The 12,128-nt window shown below is 35.8% G+C and overlaps 1 protein-coding gene across 1 annotated transcript; it reads left to right on the top strand.

Moving 5' to 3' along the window:
• Positions 1-4,789: 4,789 nt before the first annotated feature.
• Positions 4,790-12,052, top strand: LOC102625650 (pumilio homolog 1-like). The gene is made up of 9 exons (XM_006486328.4): positions 4,790-5,712; positions 7,237-8,774; positions 8,860-9,001; positions 9,183-9,290; positions 9,401-9,613; positions 9,727-9,837; positions 10,301-10,495; positions 10,922-11,096; positions 11,608-12,052. The coding sequence occupies exons 1-9, from the start codon at positions 5,128-5,130 to the stop codon at positions 11,643-11,645; spliced, it is 3,105 nt and encodes a 1,034-aa protein (XP_006486391.1). The 5' UTR covers positions 4,790-5,127; the 3' UTR covers positions 11,646-12,052.
• The last annotated feature ends 76 nt before the right edge of the window (positions 12,053-12,128 follow it).

The following is a 12,128-nucleotide window of genomic DNA, read 5'->3' as shown; positions in this document are numbered from 1 at the left end:
TGCTTTCTCAGCCAACACCTTCAAAGAAAACCTCCGATTGGTTTGATAAAACCCATTTTCAAAACATTCTTTCTCTAGAAGATGGATTTTACCATTCTGATCCTTTTCAAAGCATTTCAAAGTTTTTTCCCAAAGGCTGGTTTTTCAAACCATGGGATTTGACAAAACCCCAGTCTTATTATCAAAGCATTTTAGAAATAACTGAATCAGTTAAATTCAAACATTTCTTTCTTGACAAAGCCCATCCAGAACCGGCTTATTCCACGGCCACAATCCTCAAAGTATTGAGCCCAAATCAGTGGGGTGACCTACTCCACAATTGTAAAACCTTCCCTCTAAATTTTGAAACCCGTTTACCACATTGTCGGACTTTTTCCTACTGGGATTACCAACAAGCATGGTATAACACCTTTTTTTATCCAAAACCCTAAAAAATCCCACTCTTGGTTATTTTTCTTCAACACAAAGATAACCGTTCAAAGCCTTCCAAATTGGTTTCAGCATTGGTGGAATCATTTTGGCCCAATTCCACAAATCTTATCACCAAACGCTACAAATTGCCTAAACCTCTTCAAAGCCCATTATTTACCCTCTGTCTCAGAAAAAAGATTTCCCCCCTTTCTTTGCTTTTGTGCAAATTTCTTCCTTCCTTGGGTTTGTTCGTGGAACCTACGTTTCCACAACCAAGATTCCCAAGTCATCCTTCAAAGAACCTTTAAAGTCAAATGGTGGTCAAAATTTGATGAACAGTCCAAATTGACTGTCAACATAATCAAAGATTGGCTCTCCTCTAAAAACCTCCTACAACCAACCCTGGAAGCCTCTAAAGCCCAACAGACCTTCCTAACCCAAAAATCCAAAGCCCAGTCTCTTTTGGCAAGCGCCAAAACGGAAGATGAGTATTTCAAAGCCATGGAACAGCTCCTCGCCTCTCGATCAAAGTCCTCAGCTGCAGGTTCCTCTGAAGATGAAGATGAAGATGTTGATGATGAAGAGCCTTTCATTTCTCTCGGAGACGATAATGAAGATGATTGTTTTGGCATTTTCTCTCCAATAAAGCATTGTAAATAATTATTTGATTATTTACTTAAAAAAAAAAAAAAAAATTTCGGGTGGTCCCCTGGACACAAGTGAGAGCGCACATGTCTCTTCACCCATATTGTATTTTTCTACAAAGAGTCTACTATTCAAAGCTACGATCCAATTGTTACTGTGCACTTAAAATCCCGCTACAGTGAACAGTGCAACTTTCCAGAGTTTACTGTGCACTTAAAATCCCGCTACAGTGAACAGTTTAAAGATTTTGTATATAAACCGAGAGGAAGACTTAGACTCCTCAGGTTTTTCATTTCTCTCTTCAAAGCTTCTCTCTCTTCTTCTCTTCCTTCTCTCTAAAACCTCTCTCTCTCTCTCCGAAGGGTTCCAAAGAAGTTTTCTGCTTACACAATAGTTCTATCACAAGAGCTTTGGGTGATCAGACTAGTTCTTTACCTTCAATCTTCCCGTCTTTCAATCTTCCCTTCTGGAAAGATTTGAAAATTTGTAAAGCCAGAAAGCAAAGATGTATGTTTAAATTCAGTTCTTTAAATTTTTAAAGTTTAATGTAATTTAAATTTTCGCAATTTACTTTAAAGCATTTACTTTTCTGCAATTTAATTTTATGCACATTTAAATTCCAGCAATTTATTTTCAAAGCACTTTTCTTTTCAAAGCATGTTTGCAGACTGATCTGTATCAGATCTGCCATATAAATTCTACATTCCTCTGAGGCAAAGAGACCGGATCTCGATCCTCAGTTGTAAATCTTCTCTTCTCCCTCCATTCCTTCAGAGCACCATTTCCGGGATCCGGATCTGGTACTGTGTATGTACCCAAACCTTTAAAAGAACCTAATCTAAATCTGATAATAGCCCAATAAAAAGAATCAACCACGTTTAAAGCAACTTAACTTTATTTGGTAAACTAAAACTGATTTGGTATATCGGCTGGAAACCCGAACGTGCGGGCTATTGATCTGTTCTAAGTCAGATCTGGGTCCAAAGGCTTCACCCTGTGTAGCATCGATCTGGTTTAACAACGCCACGTATCAATTAGTTATTAAAATTGACTAATCGCGTTCAAATTTGTTTGAACATTGTATGATCCAAAGAACTCCATAATCAAAGCTGGTAATTTATTATAAAATCTGGAAAAGCCGATCCATTAATTGGGTTATCTAAAGTTTTTAATATTGAGATCTAACGAAAGCACATCCATCCTTCGATCTTATTTCCTTCTGGTATCAGAGCCAAGGGGAGGAAAAGTGTTTTATCGTTTAAAGTTTCCTTGTTTTAAAGCCTTGTGTTTAATTTTGAAGTTTTGTTTTGTGGTGAATATTTACTGGTAGTAAGTCCCGTTTTAGGATAAGTTTTCCGCTGAGGGCTGTAAACCCATACCTGTAGCCATTTTGACCAAACCAAAGATTAACCATACGGTTTTAACCATGGATCCTATACACTGTAGAACATCATCCTTTTCTAGCTCTTCTTCCGGGAAGACTAGTGATTCAAAGCATGTTGTGAGTTCAGAGGAATATATATATATATATATATATATATATATATATATATATATAAGGATTTATATATAATAAGAGTAATGATACAGCCACAAACTCTTGTACAAACTTATTTTGTACAAACTGACGTGACATTAATTCATTGGTTGAATGAAAATATAAATTAATAAAAACAAATCATGTGGGTCAAGTGATATTTAATTCAACCAATCTTATCATGCCACATCAGTTTGTACAAAATAAGTTTGTACAAGAGTTTGTGACTGTATCATTACTCATATAATAATATTAAGTATAAAGTTGATTGTCAGAATTAGATTTTAAAAAGCTACTCCTCCCTTTTTTTTTTTAAATATATTTTAGGATGTGATGGTTTTGACTGAAATAATTTCTAAAAAATTTTACTAAATTTTTTTAATTTTTGTAATTTTTTAAAATTATTTTTGAATATCTTAAACACAAATATTTTTGAACTTTTATAAATTTTGTATCATGTATCTATTATCGATAATATCTATAATAAAAAATTTAAAAAATAATAAGTAGTAAGGCAAATATCTATTTTTTACTTTTTGAAAAAGGCAAAATATCTTGGATATTGTCCTTTTTTTATACAAGAGCATCTCAATCTCAATCTCAATCTCAATCTTCGATCCCCAGTCGGCTCACAAATACACATATACCACGGGCGGTCAAAAAGCGTGAACAAGAGTTCCCCCCTGTCAGTGCGCCACGTGTGCCTTTTTAATCGGCCAAGTGCAAACGAGAAGCGTAAGCGTGGTGGTATCTTTTATCTTCTCTATTTCTAGGCAATGACGTGGCAATGAAACAAACGATTTCGTTCCTTAGTTTTATGTACTTTTAGTTCCAGAGGATACACTCTCTACATACGCCTTCTGTTTCTTCTTCTTACATTGTTTGACTGCGGCGGAGGATTTGCATTGGCTTAGATTTTGCGAAAATAGAATTGTTCATGATATATTATATTTCAACTGAAAAAAAAAAAAAAGGGCGACAAAATAGTGTTATTTTGAATTTATTTAGGAAATAAAATAACATTGTATACTCACACTATTGCTATAGTCACTCTCAACGAATCATGAAAATATTAATACATATAATACAAAAAGTGAAATAATTTAAAAATTATCGGATACTAGCAAACATATCAATTTTACGAATTTTAAAATATACTTTCGACAATAAATTAATAAAGAATACAATAAAATATACGGTGAGCTAAGTATGCAAAAATGTTCCATAATAAGAATTAAATACTCGTTTCAAGTTTAACAAATTTTTAAGTTTTTTTTGGACGCATAACTGGCATTCTAAAAACATTCTATTTAAAAAACAATTCTCTAAATATGAAACTAAAAGAAAGAAAAAGAACAATGCAAAAGAGAAAAAGAAATCGATGCCTATATCCATGGCAAATTAATGAATCTTTTTATAAATTTTATCACCAGTGACTACTGAACATTTTTTTAGAATTTATTTTTTTTCCAACTTATATAAATGTTTGGTTAAATTTGACCAAAATCTCATATATATATATATATATATATATAATTATCAACAAAGTCGTGAAAATAATATGACACGTTCACGTTAGGTTCCTATTCAAACCTTAATCATAAAAAAAATATGATAAAAGAAAATAAACTATTATTGTCGTATTATCATTTATCAACTTTTATTAATAGGTTGAAATATTCAGAAAAAGTCTCAACATATTTTATTTACAAGAAAGTAATCCATGATTTATTTCGAGTGTATCCATTTAATAAAACTTTATTGCATGCCTACAAGCTTGATAATTGATAAAAATTATTATAATTAGATTATGTTATACTCAAAATGCTCTTGTACACGGTAAATTCAGTGTTTAATTCACTTTGATAAAAATAAAGAATAATGAACAAGAAAACCTAAATTGATTAGAACAAAAGTTTGCCACATGAGTCATGTCTCTTTATTTATAAAAATGATTATTACTTATAGGGTTTTAAAATTACGGTCTACAATATTTAACAACCCTATTATATATTGAGCCTAAAAATAATGTCACTATAAAATTAAAATGTGCTTAGATCATCATATCCAAAATTACCTCGTAAGTATTGTTTCACATTAAAAATTCTTTAACTGTAATTTAGCATTTAATCTCACAAATATAAAACCCTAGAGACCCTCTTGTAAGAACAAATCCATTCAGAATCAATCTTAGCCGTCATTTTCTTCACCAACGGCCCAGATCACTCCACCTCTCAGCTTATGACTGCCCATTCTATTCTTCACTCCACTCTGTGTCTTTCTCTCAACAATGGCCAAAGCCTCCATCATTACAAAATTCTCACTTCATCCCACAATCAAAGCTTAGTTTTTTTCTATTGGATTCTTCAAAGTCTCCATTTTTAGCCGTTTTGTTCTGGATTGTTGGTTTTGATCGTAAAATTCATCTTTTTGAGCTTAAACAAAAAATCCCAGTTTCTGTTTATCAATTTTCAGCTAAAAGTTTCAATCTTTAATGTGTAAATGATCATTGATATTGTTGGACTTCTTCAAAGATGATGCCTGATATATCAATACGATCATCCATGTATAAGAGTCCTGACTATGTTGAAGATTTAGGCAAGCTGATTCGTGAACAAAAGCAGCAGCAGCATCTGCAAGAAGCAACACAAGTTAATAGTGCTAGTGCTGCTGATCTTGAAAAGGAACTGAATATTTTTAGAAGTGGGTCAGCGCCGCCAACTGTTGAAGGTTCTTTGAGCTCAATAGATGGTTTGTTCAAGAAACTAAGCGATAACAAAGGTGGGTTTTTGAATGAAGAGGAGTTAAGGGCTGATCCTGCTTATGTCAATTATTATTACTCTAATGTGAACCTGAATCCTAGACTGCCTCCTCCTTTGTTGTCAAAGGAGGATTGGAGGTTTACGCAAAGATTGCGTGGAGGGGGAGAAGTTGGAGGGATTGGTGATAGGAGGAAGGGGAATGGGTCGCTTTTCGCCGTGCAACCAGGTTTTGGAGGGAAGGAGGAGGAGAATAGCGGCGGCAGCGGTGGAGGAGGAGAATGGGGAGGTGATGGGTTGATAGGGTTGCCGGGGTTGGGATTAGGGAGTAGGCAGAAGAGCATTGCAGAGATTATTCAGGTGAAAATTTGGTGACGGTTGTTGGTTTCTGGTTTTCATTTGGTTTAGCTTTTGGTGAATAAATGTTGTTTTAGTTTGATTTTGATTGTAAATTATGTTATTGTTTGGTTCATGACTTGGTTTTTAAATTGTATGGTGCTGCTAGGTGATAGTTTGATGTTTAGTTGATGGGATAAAGTTGATCAATTGGAGATGGAATACTTGTATTTCATGCTAATTGTAATTAGATTATTCCTTTCGGATTATCTGATTTGTACTGTGTCTCAATGTTTTGCAGCATGATGGTTTACTTTTGGCGAACAAGGAATTATATTTAAACTTATAAGATTACATTTTGATTATTAGACAATATGGCTTGGATTATTAGATGCATGTATTTACATTTCCTTATATAGAATGCTGATGTTCAATGTCATATACTGTTTTCACTTGGTTATTTAACTGCTTTTGCATTACTGTTGACAATAACCATCTGAGTGCTCTATCCAGAAAAGAAAGAGAAAGAATAAGGAAGAAAATTAATAAAAGAAAAGAAATTGAGGAAGAAAAATTATAAAAGAAAAGAAATTGACTGTATTGTTGAAGGATTAGTCATAGTAAATTACTTGCATTGGCACTTGGTTTTTCCATTCTGCTAGTGGAGTTAATTTGTCTGCTTTTACATTTGTGCATGTTCATTTAATATCTGTATGATGCTGGTTTGCCTCCTCTCTGGCTGGCTGCTTTCAAATCTTTGGTTCACCAATCGAATCCTGTTGCACAAAGGTGTGCAAGGATGCGTCTGTCGTTATCTGTAATAAACAAATGAATTAAGGACATAAAACCATAATCTTTCACCTTTGTGTCAATTTGGTGCAAGGTGATTGGTGTCAATGGGTGGCTGACAAAGAGTGGAGTTGCTTGCTACGATGCGTGGACATTTTTTAAAATTTTATTTTATTTGTGTGTTATATTGATTGCTGATAAGGATTGATTATCTTTGTTGCTTCCTTTTAGGGGATGCATGTTGTTTGCTTAGTGTTCACACGTAACACTAGACTTCTCTTATGTCCTACTTGTGGATGGTCATCATATATGTACGCATGCATGCATAGATTTATATACTCATGTACTTGCATTTTTTCACTGGGTAAATGTGGTTGCAACTCCGAGAAAATGATGTGTTTCAATGGTTTAAAAACTATGTGATTGCAACTCCTGGAAAATGATGTGTTTTAAATGGTTTAAAAACTATATATGAGCATATTCTTTAATAACTGTCTGCTTCTTTATTGAACATATTGCAGATATAATTTTGTCAATTCTATCATTTTTTATAAGATGTGATTCTCTAATAATTACTTCTTTAGTTTGTTTAATCCTATTTCATGATCTTTTTTGTTTAACCTTTTTCGGATAACACACTTAGTACTAGTTGGATCAAATTGGTTGTGTGCAAAATATGCGCTTTATTTACTCCCTTTACTCACAAGCCTCTCTTTCTTTTACATGCCATGTGCTTTATAATTTCCTTTTGTAATGCAGGATGATATGAGTCATGGAGCGCCTGTCTCAAGGCATCCTTCTCGTCCCCCTAGCCGCAATGCATTTGAGGATGCTATTGAGAGTTCTGAAACCCAGTTTGCTCATCTGCATCATGATTTATCATCCATTGATGGTTTGGGTTCAAGTGCAAATAAACAGGGCATGCCATCAGCTCAAAGTGTTGGGACATCGGCTTCTCATTCATATGCCTCTGCTCTGGGTGCCTCCTTGTCAAGAAGCACTACTCCGGATCCTCAACTTATGGCTAGAGCTCCTAGTCCACGCATTCCAACTGCTGGAGTTGGGAGGGCTAGCTCTATGGATAAAAGAAGTGTTAGTGGTCCACTACCCTTGAATGGTGTCTCACCTAGCTTGAAAGACTCTGCGGAGATAGTTGCAGCTTTGTCTGGCTTGAATCTGTCGACAGATGGCGTGGCAGATCAAGAGAACAATTCAAGGTCGCAAAATCAACATGAAATTGATGATCGCCACAGTCTCTTCAATTTGCAAGGTGACTCCAGACATATGAAACAACATCCCTTCTTGGGTAGGTCAGAATCTGGACATCTTCTTATGCATTCTGCTTCGCATTCAACTAAGGGGTCTTATCCAAATATGGGTAAAAGTGGGGTGGGCATTGATATGAACAATGCTTCTTTGATGGCTGATGTGCATAAATCTGCTTTGTCATCTTCAAACTCTTACCTAAAAGGACCCTCTACCCCAACTCTTAATGGTGGAGGAAATTCACCTTCTCACCATCAAGTTATGGGCAACATGAATTCTGCATTTTCAAACTTTAGCTTAAATGGGTATTCTATGAATCCTTCATCGCCATCCATGATGGGAAGCCCAATTGGCAGTGGTAATTTGCCACCTTTATATGAAAATGCCGCCGCTGCTTCTGCAATGGCAGGAAATGGCTTGGACGCTAGAACATTGGCGAGTTTGGGTTTAGGACCAAATGTAATGGCAGCGGCAGCAGAATTGCAGAGTATGAATAGGCTGGGGAATCACACTGCTGGGAGTGCTCTTCAGGCACCCCTGATGGACCCGCTGTATCTTCAGTACTTAAGATCAAATGAATATGCTGCGGCACAGGTTGCATCCCTCAATGATCCTGCAATGGACATTGGTAATTCATACATGGATTTACTTGGACTCCAGAAAGCATACTTAGGGGCATTGCTGTCACCTCAAAAATCACAGTATGGTGTACCTTACCTTAATAAATCCGGTAGCTTAAACAATAATCTCTACGGAAATCCAGCATTTGGCCTTGGCATGTCGTATCCCGGGGGTCCTCTTCTTCCAAACTCTCCTGTAGGATCTGGTAGTCCAGTCAGGCATGGTGATCGCAATATGCGCTTTCCTTCAGGGATGAGGAATCTGTCTGGTGGTGTCATGGGACCGTGGCACTCAGAAGCTGGAGGTAGCTTGGATGAAAGTTTTGCATCCTCCTTACTAGATGAATTTAAAAGCAACAAAACTAAGTGTTTTGAGTTGTCTGAAATTGCCGGTCATGTTGTTGAGTTCAGGTATATATTTGCTGCTTAAACTTTTAGTCCTCTTATGCTGGTTTCCAGAAGTTTAATACCTTCATTTATTACCATCTGTTGACAGTGCTGATCAGTATGGAAGCCGATTTATTCAACAAAAGCTTGAAACTGCCACAACAGAGGAGAAAAACATGGTTTTCCAAGAGATAATGCCCCAAGCTCTTTCATTGATGACTGATGTGTTTGGCAACTATGTGATCCAGAAGGTACTTCGAATTTAAAAACCATTGTGATTATGGAGCTTCTGTTAAAATTATTTGTTTATTTATTCAGTAAAAAATACCTTAATCTGTTATATTTCTGCACATTCAATTATGTTTCAAGATATTGTCTAAGAATTTTGAGTTGTTGACTCTTCATGGCTATTTTGGTACCTTCTTACCTCAGTTTTTTGAGCATGGAACCGCATCCCAAATCAGAGAACTTGCTGACCAATTAACTGGGCATGTGCTGACCCTTAGCCTGCAGATGTATGGCTGTCGAGTGATCCAGAAGGTTTGCTTTATTTTATAGAGTCGATCCAACTTTTGACACTTATCATGATATGAAACTTTGCGTCATAACTTAATTTTCTACATTTAATGTGCTTTAATCTGGTCATTCAGGCAATAGAAGTTGTTGAACTGGACCAGCAGACTCAAATGGTTAAAGAGCTTGACGGTCATATCATGCGTTGTGTACGTGATCAGAATGGGAACCATGTTATCCAGAAGTGTATTGAATGTGTACCTGAAGATGCAATCCAGTTCATTGTTTTGACATTTTATGATCAAGTTGTGACCCTGTCAACTCATCCTTATGGTTGTCGTGTCATACAGGTGTGGAAACTAATTTTATATTTCATACATTTATGTATTTTGTTTCAAAGTATGAGCTAGGAGGATCATTCTAACACTTGTAATACTAAAATAGTATAACTTTAATCTGGCAGAGAGTTCTGGAGCATTGCCATGATGAAAAAACCCAATCTATAATGATGGATGAGATTTTGCAGTCAGTTTGCATGTTGGCACAAGACCAGTATGGGAATTATGTTGTACAGGTTTGTTTTGGTCCTTAGTAGGTATTATTTGTATTGAGTATAAGCTTTCTTGAGATGCAAAAATATTTTGCCTATGGTCAATTTAATCTTCGAACACATTGCGACGCCTTTCAGCTTTTGGATTGTTCAGTTTATTAGTGGCTGGAAGGCGTTCCAATAGTGGATCTTAGATTTGGATCAGGGAAACAAATGATCCTACTTTTGGATTGCTAGAGTAGGCAATTTGTATAAGTTTAGTTCACTTGCAATAGGATTTTTTTGGTTTGAATGTTTTCCATATATATCATGATATTTCAATTTAATTAATTTCTTTGATCTGTCATGCGAGTCCTTCTTCCTGACTGGCATGCAAAGCATTCAAGAATAGTATATTTTTCTGTCTCCATTCTCCTCTCCTCCCCATCTTATTTTTTTGAACTTAAATGGTTACCTCACTTCTAATTGTTTGTGCAAAATGTCGCAGCATGTACTAGAACATGGAAAACCTCATGAACGCTCGGCCATAATTAAGAAATTAACTGGGCAGATAGTTCAGATGAGCCAGCAGAAGTTTGCCTCCAATGTTATAGAGAAGTGTCTATCTTTTGGAACTCCTGCAGAACGCCAGGCCCTGGTGAATGAGATGCTTGGTTCCATTGAGGAAAATGAGCCTCTTCAGGTTTGCCAATGAACCATGTGCTCTCCATGCATTTACCAAATCAAAAGAATTTTTGAACTATGAATTATTCTCTTACATTGGATGCCTGGAAAGTGAGTGGGTTCTTAAGGCGGCGGTAACATATCACTAGAGGGTAGACTTCTAATCGTGAAATGGTTTTTTGCATAAAATTTAAAAAAAAAAAATCATGCAGTGGGAAGTGTTAGAAAATTGCTACAGCATGATGAAAATGGTAACTCGTTATTGGAATCATTCTTCACAATTTGTAAGTACCATCCTAAGGTTTACTTGCTTTATGGACTCATCTGTTTGCATATTCCATATTTATTTGCTTGCTTATGCTTTTAGCTGGTTATTGCTTGGTTTTGCTGGTTATATTAACTATTTTGTCCACATTTTGATATTTGTTCATTCTGCTTTATTTAGGTGATGATGAAAGATCAATTTGCAAATTATGTCGTACAGAAGGTGCTGGAAACTTGTGATGACCAGCAACTTGAATTGATTCTCAATCGAATTAAGGTTCACTTGAATGCTCTGAAGAAATATACTTATGGGAAGCACATAGTTGCACGTGTAGAGAAACTTGTCGCAGCCGGGGGTATTTTTCTTCCTTTCCTTTATAACTTTTTTTCTTCCTTTGCTGTCTTGAGCGTGCAGAATGCCTGGTTTTTCCCATTTTAACTGAAGATCATTGTTTGGAAATTGATTTACAAGACGTTTGCTCTTTAACAATTAATTTTATTGTATTCAGGGAGTGTGCTTCATTCAATTCAGTGAGTCAAAGTCATACTTGCAGGTTGAATAAAAATAGGAACTCTTTTTATACTATAAAACAGGTTTAGAAATACGCATGTCCCTGGCTTTGTTATCTTTTCACACACACTTGTCTAATGAATGCACAAATTGTTAAATCTAAAAAATCTCTGGGGTCAGTAGCAGAGAATAACACTATGTTTATTGTTTTTACCTATGTCTGATAAATCCTTTCCTATCTTAGCACAGCTGTGGGCATATGTAACTAACAGGAGAAAATGTGATAATACTAGTGCTGTGCCTTTACTTACATATTATATGAGAACTTTCAAATGATGTGCTCAATCTTCTTGCAGAGAGGAGGATAAGCATTATGACTCCACATCCCGCATAGATGGCATAGGAAAGGAAGTTAATGTACAGCTAACTGAGGATAGTATGAATGCCTCTTTCTTTCTTCTTTCCTTTCCATGTCTGGTACTGGCTCTATCTATTTTTTTGGATAGATTAGAGCTGATTGGAAATAAAATTGTTGCTTGTACTTAAAGCTGTACATTTGTTAGTTTGAGGATATACCTAGAATCAGGCTAGCTGAGGCTCAGATGGTGAACACACTGATGCCCTGAAGAGTTAAATTTTACTGTACAAGTTTTAAGGGTGTAAAAAGGGAGGAGGTAGCGCATTGTGATTGTGACTGTACAAATGTTATCAGGCAGTGAGAGCTTGAGTTTAGGAGAGTTGTGGAATTTTCCTAATGTATGGATTGTTTTCTCTTTGTTTAAAGAACTTATTCCTCATATCGCCGCCAAGCCTCATCCTAGAGAATTATGTATGGTTAATTTCTGTTTGTTCCATTATATTGTTCTTTAGCACATGA

Source organism: Citrus sinensis, chromosome 4 (genome assembly GCF_022201045.2).
Source record: "Citrus sinensis cultivar Valencia sweet orange chromosome 4, DVS_A1.0, whole genome shotgun sequence".
Classification (NCBI taxonomy): Eukaryota; Viridiplantae; Streptophyta; class Magnoliopsida; order Sapindales; family Rutaceae; genus Citrus; species Citrus sinensis.
The sequence above is the reverse complement of the archived record's forward strand: the minus strand, read 5'-3'. Positions and strand labels throughout refer to the sequence as shown.